General features: G+C 37.2%; 1 protein-coding gene across 1 annotated transcript in view; it reads left to right on the top strand.

The window, feature by feature from the left end:
- Positions 1-1,360: 1,360 nt before the first annotated feature.
- podxl2 (podocalyxin-like 2) overlaps positions 1,361-18,503 on the top strand; it is a gene marked incomplete at its 3' end in the record, with an annotated part of 37,737 nt that continues 20,594 nt past the window's right edge. Inside the window, exons 1-3 of the mRNA XM_083939714.1 lie at positions 1,361-1,429; positions 15,303-15,646; positions 17,590-17,893. Of these exons, the coding sequence (XP_083795840.1) occupies positions 1,399-1,429; positions 15,303-15,646; positions 17,590-17,893 (679 nt within the window). The 5' untranslated portion in view covers positions 1,361-1,398. The remainder of the gene's footprint in view (positions 1,430-15,302; positions 15,647-17,589; positions 17,894-18,503) is intronic.

Raw genomic sequence — 18,503 nt, 5'->3', positions numbered from 1 at the left:
AGCTAACGTAACGTCTAACAGTAACAGCTAACAGTAACGGCTTACAGTAACGGCTAACAGTAGCAGCTTACAGAATGGGAAATGGCTAACTGTAACGGCTTACAGTAATGGCTAACAGTAACGGCTAATGTTAATGGATAACAGTAATGGCTAATAGTAACAGGTAACTGCTGACAGTAAAGGGTAACGTTAACGGCTAATGATAATGGCTAATGCTAACTGCTAACAGTGACAACTAATGGTAAGGGCTAACAGTAACGGCTGACAGTAACGGTTAACAGTAACGGCTAATGTTAACTGCTAACAGTAACAGCTAACGTAACGTCTAACAGTAACAGCTAACAGTAACGGCTTACAGTAACGGCTAACAGTAGCAGCTTACAGAATGGGAAATGGCTAACTGTAACGGCTAACAGTAATGGCTAACAGTAACGGCTAATGTTAACTGCTAACAGTAACAGCTAACGTAACGTCTAACAGTAACAGTTAACAGTAACGGCTTACAGTAACGGCTAACAGTAGCAGCTTACAGAATGGGAAATGGCTAACTGTAACGGCTATCAGTAATGGCTAACAGTAACGGCTAATGTTAATGGATAACAGTAATGGCTAATAGTAACAGGTAACTGCTGACAGTAAAGGGTAACGTTAACGGCTAATGATAATGGCTAATGCTAACAGCTAACAGTAACGCTAACAGTAACGGCTAACAGTAATGGCTGACACTAACGGCTAACAGTAACTGCGAACAGTAACGGCTAATGTAACGGCTAACAGTAACAGCTAACGGTAACTGCCAGTGAAACTCCTCTGATCCTTGTTTTTATGGTGTGATGGATCTTTTGTTGTTGCCACGACGATCTTGAGACACTAGATGGTGTTCTGCTAATTCTCCATATTCAACCTTTAATTCAGACTAAATATATATATATTCATATAAAAGAAACACTACCATTCTTTTTAAATCTAGCTTTTAATAAAAAAAATATACTTATTTATCCTTTAATTTTAAATAAATGACAAAAAAAGAAGCAACACTGTTTTTTCCGAGGTGCACCTGAACGCATCAGAGCCACAGTCGCTCTGCAGCAGCGACTTCCCTCGGCCGCAGGAGGAGCTGCAGGCCGGCGGCTGTGATCCAGGTCTGACCACACACACACACACACACACACACACACACACACACACACACACACACACACACACACTCACACACACACACACACACACAGCTCTGTCAGCCTGCACGGACACCTCCGCACTCAGCTGCACGGGGCTGCGCGGCGGTGAACTCGGTGCTTTCCTGTCGGTCTGCAGCTGAATATCTGTGTGATCTGTCCGGAGGAAGAGGAGAAGAAGAGGAGGAGAAGAGGAGGAAGAGGAGGAAGAGCAGCAGACATGCACGGCCTGGTCCTCTTCACACTGACCGGTGAGTGTGTTTTCTGCACCATCGCGACACAAACAGCTGCAGAATCATGTGTTTTTAACGCACAGCAGGGAAATCACAGTGTTGTTGTTGTTGTTATTATTGTTATTGTTGTTATTATTGTTGTTGTTATTGATGTTGTTGTTATTGTTATTATTCATAATAATAATAATGGAAACCTGCAGCATGGACTGTTCTGCAGAGGGGATGAAGGGCTGTCAGTGTGTGGGAGGCGCGCAGTGCAGCCAGAGACACACACACTGCGGTGTCTGACACACACACACACACACACACACACACACACACACACACACACACACACACACACACACACACACGAAAGTCATCAGTTTGTTCAGCAGCAGTTTTGCAGAGTCATCACGGACTTTAATAATATTATGTGATGAAAACTGTGCTTTAATGTTTTTTCAGGTTGTTTTGTTTTTAACTTTATGATAAAAATAAAATAATATAAAATAAAATAAAATATAGGAAATGTCTTTAAAACATTAATATTTACAATTTAAAACAGAAAAAAGCAGCAAAATATCACATTTAAGAGGCTTTTTTCTGATAATTGATTTAATAATAATAATAATTTAATAAATAATCAGTCAATTGTTATAATGTGTATTTTATTTTTAATTTTTTTGTATTACCCTTTATTTAACCAGGATTATTTTTATTATATTATTATTTTATTATTATGTGATTATGTGATTATAAGATTTTAAAAGATAATGTCTTTAAAACATAAATATTTACAATTTAAACCAGAAAAAGCAGCAAAATGTCACATTTTAGAAGCTTTTTACTGATAATTTACTTAAATTAATAAAATAAATAATATTATAATATATTTTGTTTGTATTTCCCTTTATTTAACCAGGATTAATTATTATTAAAGTATTATTATATTATTATGTGACTCTAAGATCTTAAAAGATTTTAGAAGTTTTACAAGGTTTTTACTGATAATTTAATAAATTATTAAAATAAATAATCTTAGTTGGTTGTTATAATGTATATTTAAAAAAAATAAAATTATAATAGATAAATAAAACAAATTAAAATATAGGAAATGTCTTGAAAATATTAATATTTACAATTTAAAACAGAAAAAAGCAGCAAAATTTCACATTTAAGAAGATTTTTACTGATAATTTAAATTAAATTAATAAAATAAATAATATTAGTTGGTTGTTTGTATTCCCCTTTATTTAACCAGGATTATTATTATTATTATTTATTTATTTTATTATTAATTTATTTTTATTATTATTTTATTATTATTATTATTTTATTATTAATTAATTTTTATTATTATTATTATTATTATTATTATTATTATTATGTGACTCTAAGATTTTTAAAAACATAAATATTTACAATTTAAAACAGAAAAAAAGCAGCAAAATTTCACATTTTAGAAGATTTTTACTAATAATTTATTTAATAATAATAATTACAATAAATAATCTTAGTTGGTTGTTATAATGTTTATTTTCTTAATTTATTTATTATTTTTTGTATTTTTTTGTTTTTAACCAGGAATATTATTATCATGTGATTATTATTATATTATTATTATTTGATTATGTGACTATAAGATTTTAAAAGATGTCTTTAAAACACAAATATTTACAATTTAAAACAGAAAAAAGCGGCAAAATACGAAGTTTTACAAGCTTTTTACTGATAACTTGCTTAAATTATTAAAAATGACTGCAGTCAATAAACTTAGTTGGTTGTTATAATGTTTATTTTCTTAATTTATTGATTATTTGATGAATTAAAACAGTGATTTATATCTTTTATCTTTTGATTGCCTGCACAACTATTTACTTTGACTGTAAGCTTTTTAAGAGATAATGTCTTTAAAACATAAATAATTACAATTTAAAACAGAAAAAAACACATTTAAAAAGCTATAAACTGAGTTTTTTCCTAATAAATTCCTTAAATACTTATAAACTATTAATCTAAATAAATCTGAATTAATCAAATCGTTGTTTTGCCTTAAAATCATCACAAAATATATATTTTTTAAACTCCTGTCATAACTTCTTCAGCTCAAAGTGCTCGTTTCATTCGACCATCACATCAAAAACCAAATAATATTTCATTTATTTTTATAAATGAGGAATAAAAAGCATCAAAACGTCACATTTTAGAGTCAGGGAGCGTTTCCTGTTTGATATTTTCTACTTGACGAATGATTAAAACGCCTTTAGATGCGTTTAGATAATTTTTCTGTGGGTCTGAATGGATTAAATGCTTCATCCTCCTCTTCCTCAGCACGGACGTGGGCTACACTGGTTGTTTTGGGGGATTTGGGGGAGGGTCTCGCCACTTTAAGCTGATTTAAAGGGGCTTTGAGGGGCAACACCACCCCCCGAATGATCCCACCACGCTGAACACAACCTCCATGAGACTGTTTCTAATTAGTCTCGGTACGATTAAGAACACAGGACGAATGAAAAACGGCGTTTTCCTGGAAAAACACTTGAGTCTGACGCGTCTAATTTGGTCTCTACGTTCTACGCGCAAGACCTACCGACCCTGGGGAAGATCGTATTACGGCGTCACATCGTTCAAACGCGTTCTCCGCAAAACCTGTTTCTGAATGGGGAGAGTTTATTATTATTTTATAATATAACAATTTTGCTGTTGACTGCTAACATTACCGTTTGTGAGCTATATTAGCATTAAAATACAAGTAAAATGCTAGCAAGTAATTTTTAAAATGGTAACATGCTAACATCAGCATTTTAGTATCTCACAGTAGTATAAAGTGTAGCAAGTAAAAAACAAAGAAAAGAAAAGTGTAGCAAGTAGGCTTAGTAGCATACTAACAATTTTGCCGTTGACTGCTAACATCACCTTAAATATTTGTGAGCTACATTAGCATTAAAATCCAAGTAAAATGGCAGTTAGCTTCAGATAGTAAACAATATTTGTAACAAACTGCTTGCTTCTAGCTAACAGAGTTTAGCGTCAGTTTGGTCACTACAAGTCACATTTGACTTGATGAGTTTCTGTATTTGCGTGGCGTTAGCTAAAGTGCTAATAACAGGCCAGCAAATAGGTCTGGCTGCTGGATATGAACTTGCTAATGTCTAGCAAGTAATATTTAGCATGGTAGCATGCTAACGTCAGCATTTTAGTATCTCACAACAGTATAAAGTGTAGCAAGTTAGCTTAGTAGAATGCTAAAATTTTTGCTGTTGACTTCTAACATTGCCGTTAGCATTTGTGAGCTATATTAGCATCAAAATCTAAGTAAAATGGCAGTTAGCTTCTGTAATATCACACATTTCATGTCAACAACCTCTCAGTCTAATTTACAGATAGTAAACAATATTTGTAACAAACTAATATCCAAACAAACTCCTTCTTGCTTGGTTAGCTCCTATTAGCCGCTAGCTAAGGAAGTTTAGCGTCGGTTTGGTCACTACAACTCACATTCGGCTGGATGAGTTTTTGTTTTTGCGTGGCGTGAGCTAAAGTGCTAAAACAGGCCAGCAAATAGGTCCAGCTACTGGATATGAACTTGCTAATGGCTAGCAAGTAATATTTAGCACAGTAGCATGCTAACCTTAGCATTTTAGTATCTCCCAACAGTATAAAGTGTAGCAAGTTAGCTTAGTAGCATGCTAACAATTTTGCAGTTGACTGCTAACATTACTGTTAGCATTTGTGAGCTACATTAGCATTAAAATCCAAGTAAAATGGCAGTCAGCTTATGTAATATCATACATTTCAAGTCAACAACCTCTCGGTCTAATTTACAGATAGTAAACAATATTTGTGACAAACTAATATCCAAACAAACTCCCTCTCCTTCACATTTGACTGGATGAGTTTCTGTATTTGTGTGGCGTTAGCTAAAGAGCTAATAACAGCCCGGCAAATAGGTCTAGCTACTGGATATGAACTTTCTAATGCTAGCAAGTAATATTTAGCATGGTAGCATGCTAACATCAGCATTTCAGTATCTCACAGTAGTATAAAGTGTAGCAAGTATTTAAAAAAAGAAAGAAAAGTGTAGCAAGTTAGCTCAGTAGCATGCTAACAATTTTGCTGTTGACAGCTAACATTACCGTTTAACATTAGCATTAAAATCCAAGTAAAATGGAAGTTAGCTTCAGATAGTGAAAAATATTTGTAACAAACTAATATCCAAACAAAGTCCTTCTTGCTCCGTTAGCTCCTTTTACACGCAAGCTAACTGAGTTTAGCGTCGATTTGGTCAACACAACATTAAATTTTCGTTTTTGCAGCATCTGTGATGAATCATAAAAGATATATTAATGTTGAAGGTGACGCCCACTTTGAGCTCTTGTCGGTAACGTCCATATTCATTTGTTTTTCATATATATGTGTCTGAAAGTGATAAATATATGTGGTAATTTCACCCGTTTAAATGCAGAATTGGTGTTTTTGGTTGTACTGGACACATCTCCAGGGTAAATGGCACAAGGCACAACAATATTTTAATGTTTTATAGAGAAAAAAGAGAGATTTTAACACATTTAAATGCTTTTTAAAGCTGAAATTAAATTTGTCAGCAGGGAATTATGAAAATATCGCGAGCAAAATGTTTGACAAGATGAATATTTACCTAAAAAAAGGAAAAATTCACACCCTTATCTCCTTTAACTGAGGCACTGTAGTTGTAGCCTATAGTCGCACATATAAAAGTAATTTATTGACATTTAAGACAGAAATTAAATCTGTTTTCTCAACATAAGTAGGAGAGTGTTGTGTCCGGAGAAGCTGACTCAGTGACGTGTTTCCTCGCTGGTCCCAATGATCGTTGGTGTAAAGCGTCTCAGGTTAACACGAACCGCACTCCCGTCCCTTTCAGGTGTGTGTGATCATGTTTATTATGGTTTGATGGTCTTTGAAGGGTATCTCCGCTCCAACACCTGCTCATATTTTCTCTCGCGGTGCCACCTCAGCGCGGAGTTCATCTGTGTGACGCTGATAACTCAGCTGTTCGCGCTCCCTCCCGCTGCGTGGACTCTGAAGCAATTACGCTGCAAAGTTGCTTTTGCGGACAGAAAACCCTCAAGGTGACTTTGTCGTGGGGAAACGAGCGTGTGCAGGATGAGAGAGATGTGTTTTTTTTGGTGAACATCAAAGTAAAGTGTCTGAATGAAATGGGATTTTAGAGAACAATACTGATTTAGAGCGGAAAACATCGCAGATTAGAGATACGGCGAATGCTTGAGATGGAAGGAAAATAGATCTTTTCTACTCTGATTTTGCCTCAATATGAAAAAAGACGGCGTCGTCGGTCGGTGACCTTCAGCACTCACTGGATCGATTCGCAGCCGAGTGTGAAACGGCCGGGATGAGGATCAGCACCTCTAAATCTGAGGCCATGGCTCTCAGCAGGAAACCGGTGGATTGTTCTTCCAGGTAGGGAATGAGTCCTGACCCCAAGTGAAGGAGTTCAAGTACCTCGGGTTCATGTTCACGAGTGAGGGGACGATGGAGCGTGAGTTTGGCTGGAGAATCGGAGCAGCGGGGGCGGAGCTGCAGTCGCTCTACCGCACCGTTGGGACGAAAAGAGAGCTGAGGAAGGCAAAGCTCTGGATCTACCCCTCAGTCCTGGTTCCTACCCTCACCTGTGGTCATGAAAGCTGGGTCAGGACCCAAAGAACCAGGTCCAGGTCCAAGCGTGTGAAATGTGTTTCCTCAGGAGGGGGGCTGGAGTCTCCTTAGAGAGAGGGGGAGAAGTTCAGCATCCGTGAGGAACTCGGAGTAGAGCCGCTGCTCCTTTGCGTTGAAAGGAGCCAGTTGAGGTGGTTCAGGATCATCTGGTAAGGATGAACCCTGGGCGCCTCCCTAGGGAGGTGTTCCAGGCACGTCCAGCTGGGAGGAGGCCTCGGGGAAGACCCAGGACCAGGTGGAGAGATTAGATCTCCACACTGGCCTGGGAACGCCTCAGGATCCCCCAGTTAGAGCTGGTTAATGTGGCCCGGGAAAGGGAAGTTTGGGGTCCCCTGCTGGAGCTGTTCCAGCAGGGGACCCCAAACTTCCCTTTCCCGGGAAGGCTGAAGATTAGATGAGATGAGAGAGATGAAAAAATACTTATTTTCTAAACAAATAACGGAAAAAGTGGCATTTGAACGCACCGCGAAAGCTAACTAGCATGTCTGATTAAACATAACACCAAAAACATGTGCGAACTGAACACTGAGATAAAGAATAAATAAAAATGAAATATATAGCTATACGGCGTTATTTCTAAATCATCGTTTTTTTAATTATATGCAAAACGACGTCCATATTGGGAAACGTCCATATTTGGAAACGTCCATATTTGGAAACGTCCATATTTGGAAACGTCCATATTTGAAAATGTCCATATTGGGAAACGTCCATATTTGGAAACCGCCATATTTGCAAACGTCCAAATTTGGAAACGTCCATATTTAGAAACGTCCATATTGGGAAACGTCCATATTTGGAAACGTCCATATTTGGAAACGTCCATATTGGGAAACATCCATATTTGGAAACGTCCATATTTGGAAACGTCCATATTGGGAAACGTCCATATTTGGAAACGTCCATATTTAGAAACGTCCATATTTGGAAACGTCCATATTTAGAAACGTCCATATTTGGAAACGTCCATATTTAGAAACGTCCATATTGGGAAACCTCCATGTTTGGAAACGTCCATATTTGGAAACGTCCATATTTGGAAACGTCCATATTGGGAAACGTCCATATTTGGAAACGTCCATATTTAGAAACGTCCATATTTGGAAACGTCCATATTTAGAAACGTCCATATTTGGAAACGTCCATATTTAGAAACGTCCATATTGGGAAACGTCCATATTTGGAAACGTCCATATTGGGAAACGTCCATGTTTGGAAACGTCCATATTTAGAAACGTCCATATTTGGAAACGTCCATATTTAGAAACGTCCATATTGGGAAACCTCCATGTTTGGAAACGTCCATATTTGGAAACGTCCATATTGGGAAACGTCCATATTTGGAAACGTCCACATTTGGAAACGTCCATATTGGGAAACGTCCATATTTAGAAACGTCCATATTGGGAAACCGTCATATTTGCAAACGTCCATATTTGGAAACGTCCATATTGGGAAACGTCCATATTGGGAAACGTCCATATTGGGAAACGTCCAAATTGGGAAACGTCCAAATTGGCAAACGTCCATATTTGGAAACGTCCATATTGGGAAACGTCCATATTTGAAAACGTCCATATTGGGAAACGTCCATATTTGAAAACGTCCATATTGGGAAACGTCCACATTTGGAAACGTCCATATATTTGGAAACGTCCATATTGGGAAACGTCCATATTTGGAAACGTCCATATTTGGAAACGTCCATATTTGGAAACGTCCATATTGGGAAACGTCCATATTTGGAAAAGTCCATATTGGGAAACGTCCATAATTGAAAACGTCCATATTGGGAAACATCCATATTGGGAAACGTCCATATTTGGAAAAGTCCATATTGGGAAACGTCCATAATTGAAAACGTCCATATTTGGAAACGTCCATATTGGGAAACGTCCATATTGAGAAACGTCCATATTTGGAAACGTCCATATTTAGAAACGTCCATATTTAGAAACGTCCATATTGGGAAACGTCCATATTCAGGAACGTCCATATTCGGGAAACGTCCATATTGGGAAACGTCCATATTTGTAAACGTCCATATTGGGAAACGTCCATATTTAGAAACGTCCGTATTTGGAAACGTCCATATTTAGAAACGTCCATATTTAGAAACGTCCATATTTGGAAACGTCCATATTTAGAAACATCCATATTTGGAAACGTCCATATTGGGAAACGTCCATATTTAGAAACGTCCATATTTGGAAACATCCATATTTGGAAACGTCCATATTGGGAAACGTCCATATTTGGAAACGTCCATATTTAGAAACGTCCATATTGGGAAATGTCCATATTGGGAAACGTCCATATTTGCAAACGTCCATATTTGGAAACGTCCATATTTGGAAACGTCCAAATTTGGAAATGTCCATATTTTAAAAAGGTCCATATTGGGAAACGTCCGTATTTGGAAACGTCCGTATTTAGAAACGTCCATATTTGGAAACGTCCATATTTGGAAACGTCCATATTGGGAAACGTCCATATTTGGAAACGTCCATATTGGGAAACGTCCATATTTGAAAACGTCCATATTGGGAAACGTCCATATTTGGAAACGTCCATATTGGGAAACGTCCATATTTGAAAACGTCCATATTGGGAAACGTCCATATTTGAAAACGTCCATATTGGGAAACGTCCACATTTGGAAACGTCCATATATTTGGAAACGTCCATATTGGGAAACGTCCATATTTGGAAACGTCCATATTTGGAAACGTCCATATTGGGAAACGTCCATATTTGGAAAAGTCCATATTGGGAAACGTCCATAATTGAAAACGTCCATATTTGGAAACGTCCATATTGGGAAACGTCCATATTGAGAAACGTCCATATTTGGAAACGTCCATATTTAGAAACGTCCATATTTAGAAACGTCCATATTGGGAAACGTCCATATTTGTAAACGTCCATATTGGGAAACGTCCATATTTAGAAACGTCCGTATTTGGAAACGTCCATATTTAGAAACGTCCATATTTGGAAACGTCCATATTTGGAAACGTCCATATTGGGAAACGTCCATATTTAGAAACGTCCATATTTGGAAACATCCATATTTGGAAACGTCCATATTGGGAAACGTCCATATTTGGAAACGTCCATATTTAGAAACGTCCATATTGGGAAATGTCCATATTGGGAAACGTCCATATTTGCAAACGTCCATATTTGGAAACGTCCATATTTGGAAACGTCCATATTTGGAAATGTCCATATTTTAAAAAGGTCCATATTGGGAAACGTCCGTATTTGGAAACGTCCGTATTTAGAAACGTCCATATTTGGAAACGTCCATATTTGGAAACGTCCATATTTGGAAACGTCCATATTGGGAAACGTCCATATTTGGAAACGTCCATATTTGGAAACGTCCATATTTGGAAACCTCCATATTTAGAAACGTCCATATTTAGAAACGTCCATATTGGGAAACGTCCATATTTGGAAACGTCCATATTTGGAAACGTCCATATTTGGAAACGTCCATATTTGGAAACGTCCATATTTGAAAACGTCCATATTTAGAAACGTCCATATTTGGAAACGTCCATATTTGGAAACGTCCATATTTGGAAACGTCCATATTTGGAAACGTCCATATTTGGAAACGTCCATATTTGGAAACGTCCATATTTGAAAACGTCCATATTGGGAAACGTCCATATTGGGAAACGTCCATATTTGGAAACGTCCATATTTGCAAACGTCCATATTTTATACCGTCTGTGTTAAGTTATACATGTATGTCGTCATTTTACCCATTTTAAATACAGAAATATTGATTTGTGCAGTGGTGTTTCACTACGCTGCATTAGTCGTGCTGTACACATCTCCGGGGTAAATGGCACAAAGCCACATCAGGAAGGTAAAAGCTACACCAGCACAAACATTGCACAGTTTCAAACCCTCTCTTTGGGCTTTAATGGACGCTGCTAGTCCCAAATGATCAAGGATCGATGAGATCAGTGAGTAGAATCCATTTGTTTATTGTGTTTTTTGGCTCATTGTGTGATTCTGTTCTGGCTCTGGACTCTTTAACTCTATTTTTCGTGATTTGCACCTCATTGGTCCCTTGGATGATTGGAAATGCAAACAAAGACTGTTTAAACATGCACAGTGCTGACTTTGGGGCTTGTGAAGGAGAGAGGCATTAACACAACCACAGCACTTCCCTTCTTTCCTTCATCCCTCCATCTTTCATTTCTTCTCCTCTCATCAGTCATCCCCAGCGAGCCGTGGGGCACGCAGGACGTTTTTCATAGGCCACTGGTTTCTATACGAAGCACTTTCTAAAGGTGAAATAAATACTCTCGAGATAATCAGCTGTTTTTGTCACATGTTAGTACCTACACTAAGGGCGCCCTCCCACTGTTCCTCCGTCCCGTGCCCCGTGCTTTAGGGTCCTTGTCCCCCCCTCCAGGCCCGTTTGTACTCACACTACCTGGGCCTCGGAGAATGCTTCTTGCTGCCTATACGTCATCACGCCGTAACACGTCACACGCATTGATGACGTCATGGCGATGCGTGGCTTTGTTTCCAGATCTTTCCGTAGACCTCGGAGTTTTTGTGCGTCTTGTCGACTGTTTTTGAATCTTTTCATCGACCAAATCTGCAGTAAACACTCCACCTCCGCATCACACCAACGTGAACCTTTCGCCGCCATTGTTTTAAATGTCCGCGCATGGTCCCTCCTTCTTTTTTCTATGTCCCAACAGACGCACAGGAAATGACCTCAGAACCGCCGTAGGCCTCGTGCTCGTACACGTGCGCACGCTCGTGCTCGTACATGTGCAAACGTGCTTTACTAAAGCCCACCTCTCCCAAACGGGCTGTGGACGGCAAGCGTACCGCGGTTATGCGTGGAGCGGTTGCACTCACACTGGTCAAAGGCTCTAGGCTTTAGCTGAAAAACCTGTTTTGGTGCGGTGCGGAAGGACAATGTGAATGCGCCCTTAGTAGGTCTGAACCATTTCAGTGAGGAGGAAAGTTTGTCTGAAGAGAAACAGCTCCAAATAAAATGCATCTCCACATTAATGTTACAAGTGTGACTTCATATTTCTCCTGAGTGCTCTTGAGCATGAACTCATGCTGTGATTCAAACATGGTTTCCATCAGCTCCGTGACTGCGGTGTGAGAAAGCTCCAGTGGAAATAATGACTTCCCACCGAGTGTCTCAGGCACAGATGCACCCGAAAGTACCAGGGGCACAAAGTAATTACAGGAATAGAAGTCTATTACCGGTCCAGATGGTTCCCTGTGAGGCTGTGAAGTCACAACGTCACACACCGGGAAATGAAATGTGACACATCTGAAGCGTGGAAACAACTTTGACATTTTTAGATCTTCTCCAAAATGTACAAGCTTCAAAAAGTTGGATTAACTGACGTATTTTATGTTGTGGAACAAAACGTGAAAATCTCTTAAACTTGTTGTAACGACAAACCTTATTTAAGGCGTCTAACAACAACAAACATTGACTTTGAGACAAGGGAACAGGAAGTGCAAAATTGCTAACACTTGCAGGTTTTAGGACTCGTTCCTGCAGCACTTTATACGGTAGATGCTACCTGCTACACGTGTTGAAACCATCACTGCTACTACTGCACAGACAGTCTTCTCATCTCATCTCATCTCCATCCGCTTATCCGGGGTTGGGTCGTGGGGGCAGCAGCTTTAGCAGGGGACCCCAAACTGACCGACGATGCCATCAGGACCACGTCATCTGTAAAAAGCCCACCGAGCTGCAACCCCTCCCCACCACGACTACGCCTGTTGCAGATGTGTTGCAGACGTGCTCTAGACGTGCTGCAGATGTGGTGCAGACGTGTTGCAGATGTGTTACAGGTGTTGCAGACGTGTTGCAGGTGCTGCAGACGGGTTGCAGACGTGTTGCAGACGTGTTACAGGTGTTGCAGACGTGTTACAGGTGTTGCAGAAGTGCTGCAGACCTGCTGCAGACGTGTTGCAGGTGCTGCAGATGTGTTGCAGACGTGCTGCAGACGTGCTGCAGACGTGTTGCAGGTGCTGCAGATGTGTTGCAGACGTGCTGCAGACGTGCTGCAGACGTGTTGCAGATGTGTTACAGGTGTTGTAGGCGTGTTGCAGGTGCTGCAGATGTGTTGCAGACGTGTTGCAGGTGCTGCAGACGTGTTGCAGACGTGTTACAGGTGTTGCAGACGTTCTGCAGACGTGTTGCAGACGTGCTGCAGACGTGTTAAAGGTTCTGCAGATGTGTTGCAGACGTGTTGCAGAAGTGCTACAGGTGCTGCAGACGTGTTGCAGACGTGTTGCAGACATGTTGCAGACGTGATGCAGACGCGTTGCAGACGTGTTACAGGTGTTGCAGACGTGTTACTGGTGCTGCAGACGTGTTGCAGACGTGTTACAGGTGTTGCAGACGTGTTGCAGACGTGTTACAGGTGTTGCAGACGTGTTGCAGACGTGTTACAGGTGTTGCAGAAGTGTTGCAAACGTGCTGCAGACGTGTTGCAGATGTGCTGCAGACGTGCTGCAGGTGTTGCAGACGTGTTACAGATGTTGCAGACGTGCTGCAGACATGTTACAGATGTTGCAGACGTGCTGCAGGTGTTGCAGACATGTTGCAGGTGCTGCAGACGTGTTGCAGACGTGCTGCAGGTGCTACAGATGTGTTGCAGACGTGTTACAGGTGTTGCAGACGTGTTGCAGACCCGTTACAGGTGTTGCAGACATATTGCAGACGTGCTGCAGACGTGTTGCAGACGTGCTACAGATGTGTTGCAGACGTGCTGCAGACGTGCTGCAGTCGTGTTGCAGACGTGCTGCAGACGTGTTGCAGACGTGATGCAGACGATTTCATAATCTGCTCAGTCAGACGACCATCTGTGGTCCCAGACAGAGAGCATCATGGGAGACATGCGGGGGTTGTTGGGGTGAAGGCGGATTAGTGACAAACACACAGATGGAGGAGTGATGATTGCTCATTATTGGATAAACTAAACGATGAGACGATGTTTTGCAGGCGTTTGATTAAATGGCGGTTAAATAAAAATGTAATTTCAGACGAGACACCGGAGCTGGAGATCGATTTAACTTTATTTTTAATCATGATTTTGACTTTTAATGGTTAAAAACTACAACATTTGTGCCAAAGTCTGTTTCACAATGACGCTTTTTTTCCCGTGTTATAAATTAAACACACACTTTAAAAGTTAAATATAGTTAAATAGTGAAATGTTAATGTTAATGTAAAGCAGCTTGATTTATAATTTTATTCATAATTTTTATATACTTAATATATGTTTATTTGTTTTTTGTTCAACATATTTGATCTGATTCATTTGGTCTAAATTATTTAATTATTTAATATTTTTATAGATTTAATATAATATACAAGTTTTGTAGTTTTTATATTTAACAGATTTACGTCATCATAACGTAATTAATCATATTTATTTTTGATCTAAAATATCTTTATAAAATTTTTTGGATATTATTTATTTAAAAGGATACACAAATAATACATATATATTATTTATGTATCCCTTAAAAATATTAATGTAATATATATTATATGTATTTATTATATTTATTTTATTTATATATATATATATAATAAACAAATATAATAAATAAATAGTATATATATGTAATATATATATATACTATTTATTTATTATATATATAAAATAAATAAATATAATATATATATTATATTTATTATATATATTTTATTTTTTTATTTATTCATTTTTTATTTATTAATTTCTATTTATTATATTTTTATATATATATAATAACTACAAATAATATAATATATATATATTTATGTAATATATATATATTATTTATTTATTATATTTATTTATATATATATTATTTATGTATCCCTTCAAAACAAAAATTAAAATTGCTGCTGCAGACGTGATTAATCATTTTCATTTAATTATTTTTATTAATTATTTTTATTTATTAATTTATTTAATTATTTTTATTTATTATTTTTATTTATTAATTTATTTATTTATTTTTATTTATTTATTTTATTTTATTATTTTTATTTATTAATTTATTCATTTTTAAATTAAAGGAGCAAACATGTTGAACAATATTGACCGAAATAATAATAATTTAAACGTTTTTGTGTAATAATAATAACAGAAATCCTCTTTAACAGTGTTATCTCTGTTTCCCGTAGCGCTCCTGGCGAGCTGCGGCGCCTTCAGACCGGGGTCGCCCCGGCGCGTCATCCCGCTCGGCCCCCCGACGGCTCATCTGTTCCAGGACGAAGCCCGAGCCCGGTCGCATTTCATCCAAGAGTTAGTCAGAACCAAACGGCACTCGGCCCCTGAGCTGGTGCGAGCCCAGCCCCATCTGGTGCACGACATGGGCTGGCCCGAGATCCACGAGACGTCTCGCTCCCAGGCCAAGATGGACGCCGCTAACTCCTCCCAGGTCAACCTGAGGGCGTCTGCGGGACAGGAAGTCGCCAGGACCCGTCCGGCTGTGGATGAAAACCTGGACGTGGAAGACGAGATGGAGGTGAGGATGAGTTCAGGGAGGGGTTCAGATAACGGGTCTGGGGTAGGGTGTGTGTGTGTGTGTTAGTGTGTGTTAGTGTGTGTGTGTTAGTGTGTGTGTGTGTGTGTGTGTGTGTGTGTGTGTGTTTGTGTGTGTGTGTGTGTGTGTTAGTGTGTGTTAGTGTGTGTTTGTGTGTGTGTGTGTGTGTTAGTGTGTGTTAGTGTGTGTTTGTGTGTGTGTGTCTGTGTCTGTAAGTGTGTGTGTAAGTGTGTTTGTGTGTGTGTGTGTGTGTGTGTCTGTAAGTGTGTGTGTGTGTGTATGTTTGTGTGTGTCTGTGTCTGTGTCTGTAAGTGTGTGTGTGTGTCTGTGTCTGTAAGTGTGTGTGTGTGTGTGTCTGTGTCTGTAAGTGTGTGTGTGTGTGTGTGTGTGTGTGTGTGTGTCTGTGTCTGTAAGGGTGTGTGTGTGTGTGTCTGTGTCTGTAAGTGTGTGTGTGTGTATGTTTGTGTGTGTGTGTGTCTGTGTCTGTGTCTGTAAGTGTGTGTGTGTGTCTGTGTCTGTAAGTGTGTGTGTGTGTGTGTCTGTGTCTGTAAGTGTGTGTGTGTGTGTGTGTGTGTGTGTGTGTGTCTGTGTCTGTAAGGGTGTGTGTGTGTGTGTGAGTGTGTGTGAGAGAGAGATGAGATGAGTGTGTGTTGAATAATCTCGCAATTTACCGTGAAGTTTACCATTTATACCGCATAAAAATTCTACGTGTCACGCTCGTTTGGGGGCGGCAGTCGCACAGTCCATTGGTGACTCGGCTGGGAACCGGAGGGTCACCGGTTCGAGTCCAGGTGTGGACCATGAATGGTGGCTGGAGAGGTGCCAGTTCATCTGGTGCTGTTGAGCAAGGCACCGAACCCTTAGCTGCTCGCTCTGACATCTCTCCATTAATCGCATGTTTACACGTTGTGTGTGTTAATATAAGTTAAGTAGTTTTCATATTAAACATTTTTTTATCTAATTATTTATTTATTTATTTATTGTTTTCTTAGATTTAATTTAAGTTTAGTCTTTTTGACAGATTTGATCTGATTATTTAATTATTTTATTTATTACATAATGAATCATATTTATTTTTTAAATCTAAAATATCTTTATTTAATTATTTTGATATTATTTATTTAAATATATATATAAATATAAATATATATTATTTTGTTTCCCTTCAAAAAATAAATTAAACATTTTTTAATCTACTTTTCAGTTTATTCAAAGCAAACCGACTTTTTAAAAGCGTATTTATTTGTAAATTTAATAATAATAATATTAAATGCAGGATGTTTCAGAATTATTTTATTATTTCTATTTATTATTTTTTTTTAGATTTAATATAAGTTTACTAGTTTTTATATTTAACATTTTTTATCGAATTATTTATTATTTTTATTTTATTATTTTATGTATTATTCTATACATTTAATATTAGTTTAGTAGTTTTCATATTTAACAGATTTTCTGATTATTTTATTATTTTATTTTATTATTATTGTAATTATTTATTACATAATGAATCATATTTATTTTTTAAATCTAAAATATCTTTATTTCATTATTTTGATATTATTTATTTAAATGTAAATATAAATATATATTATTTTGTTTCCCTTCAAAAAATAAATTAAACATTTTTTAATCTTCTTTTCAGTTTATTCAAAATTTTAATAAAATCCACTTTATTTAATGTTATTATTATATATTTAATCTACATTAACATGATTATTCATCATATTATTTTTTTTGCATTTATTATTTTAATATTATATATTTAAATTTATATATTTGTGTATTTTTCTTGTTTATTCAAAGCAAATAAATGTAAATTTAATAATAATTATTATAAATAAATAAATCAGAATTAAAGGAGCAAACAGGCTTTTTCTCTCATTTGTAATAAAATAATGATTTATTTTATTTATTTATTCCAGCGCATGGTTCATCTGGTGGCTCCCCAGGACGCGGAGAGCTACGGGGAACGCCAGGACGCCACCGACCCAGAGAAGGAGCTGCTCAGCGGGCCGGGAGCGGGCGACGCCTCCCTGGAGGTCTCCGGCTTCTACGGCACGGACGCGGACGACAGAGACCGAGGAGAGGATGGAGGAGAGGAACGAGAGAGGAGAGGAGGAGAGGACGAGTGGGAGGAACGAGAGAGGAGAGGAAGAGGAGGAGGAGAGGAAGACGGCCACGTGGTGAACGCCAACCACACGACCCCAGATCTGGACGCTTTGATCGGTGAGTAGAGAAACTGACGCCGTGGACGAACGTCACAGACGTTAATAATAAATATTATTTTTTATTATCTTTATATATTTCATATAAGTTTAGTAGTTTTTATATTTGACATTTGATCTTATTATTTAATTATTTTTATTTATTATTTTTATAGATTTAATATAAATTTAGTATTTTTTATATTTAACATATTATGTAATTGTTTTATTTATTATTTTATTTAATTTTTTTTATTTAATCATTTTTATTTATTATTTTTATAGATTTAATATAAGTTTAGTAGTTTTCACATTTAACATTTTTATCTGATTATTTATTTTTATTTATTGTTTTTATAAATTTAATATAAATGTATTTGTTTTTTATTCAGCATATTTGATCTGATTATTTATTATTATTATTTATTATTTTATTTTATTATTTTTATTCAATTATTTTTATTTAATCATTTTTAAATATTTATTATAACTTTAGTAGTTTTTATATTTAATATTTTTATCTGATTATTTCTTATTTTTATTTATTTTATTCATTATTTTTCACAAATTTAAATTAAAACAATGTTTAAATTTAAATGTATTTGTTTTTTATTCAACATATTTATTATTAT

The sequence above is a fragment of the Echiichthys vipera genome (assembly GCF_963691815.1).
Source record: "Echiichthys vipera genome assembly, chromosome: X".
Taxonomy (NCBI): domain Eukaryota; kingdom Metazoa; phylum Chordata; class Actinopteri; order Perciformes; family Trachinidae; genus Echiichthys; species Echiichthys vipera.
This window is presented reverse-complemented; position numbering and strand designations above follow the sequence as displayed.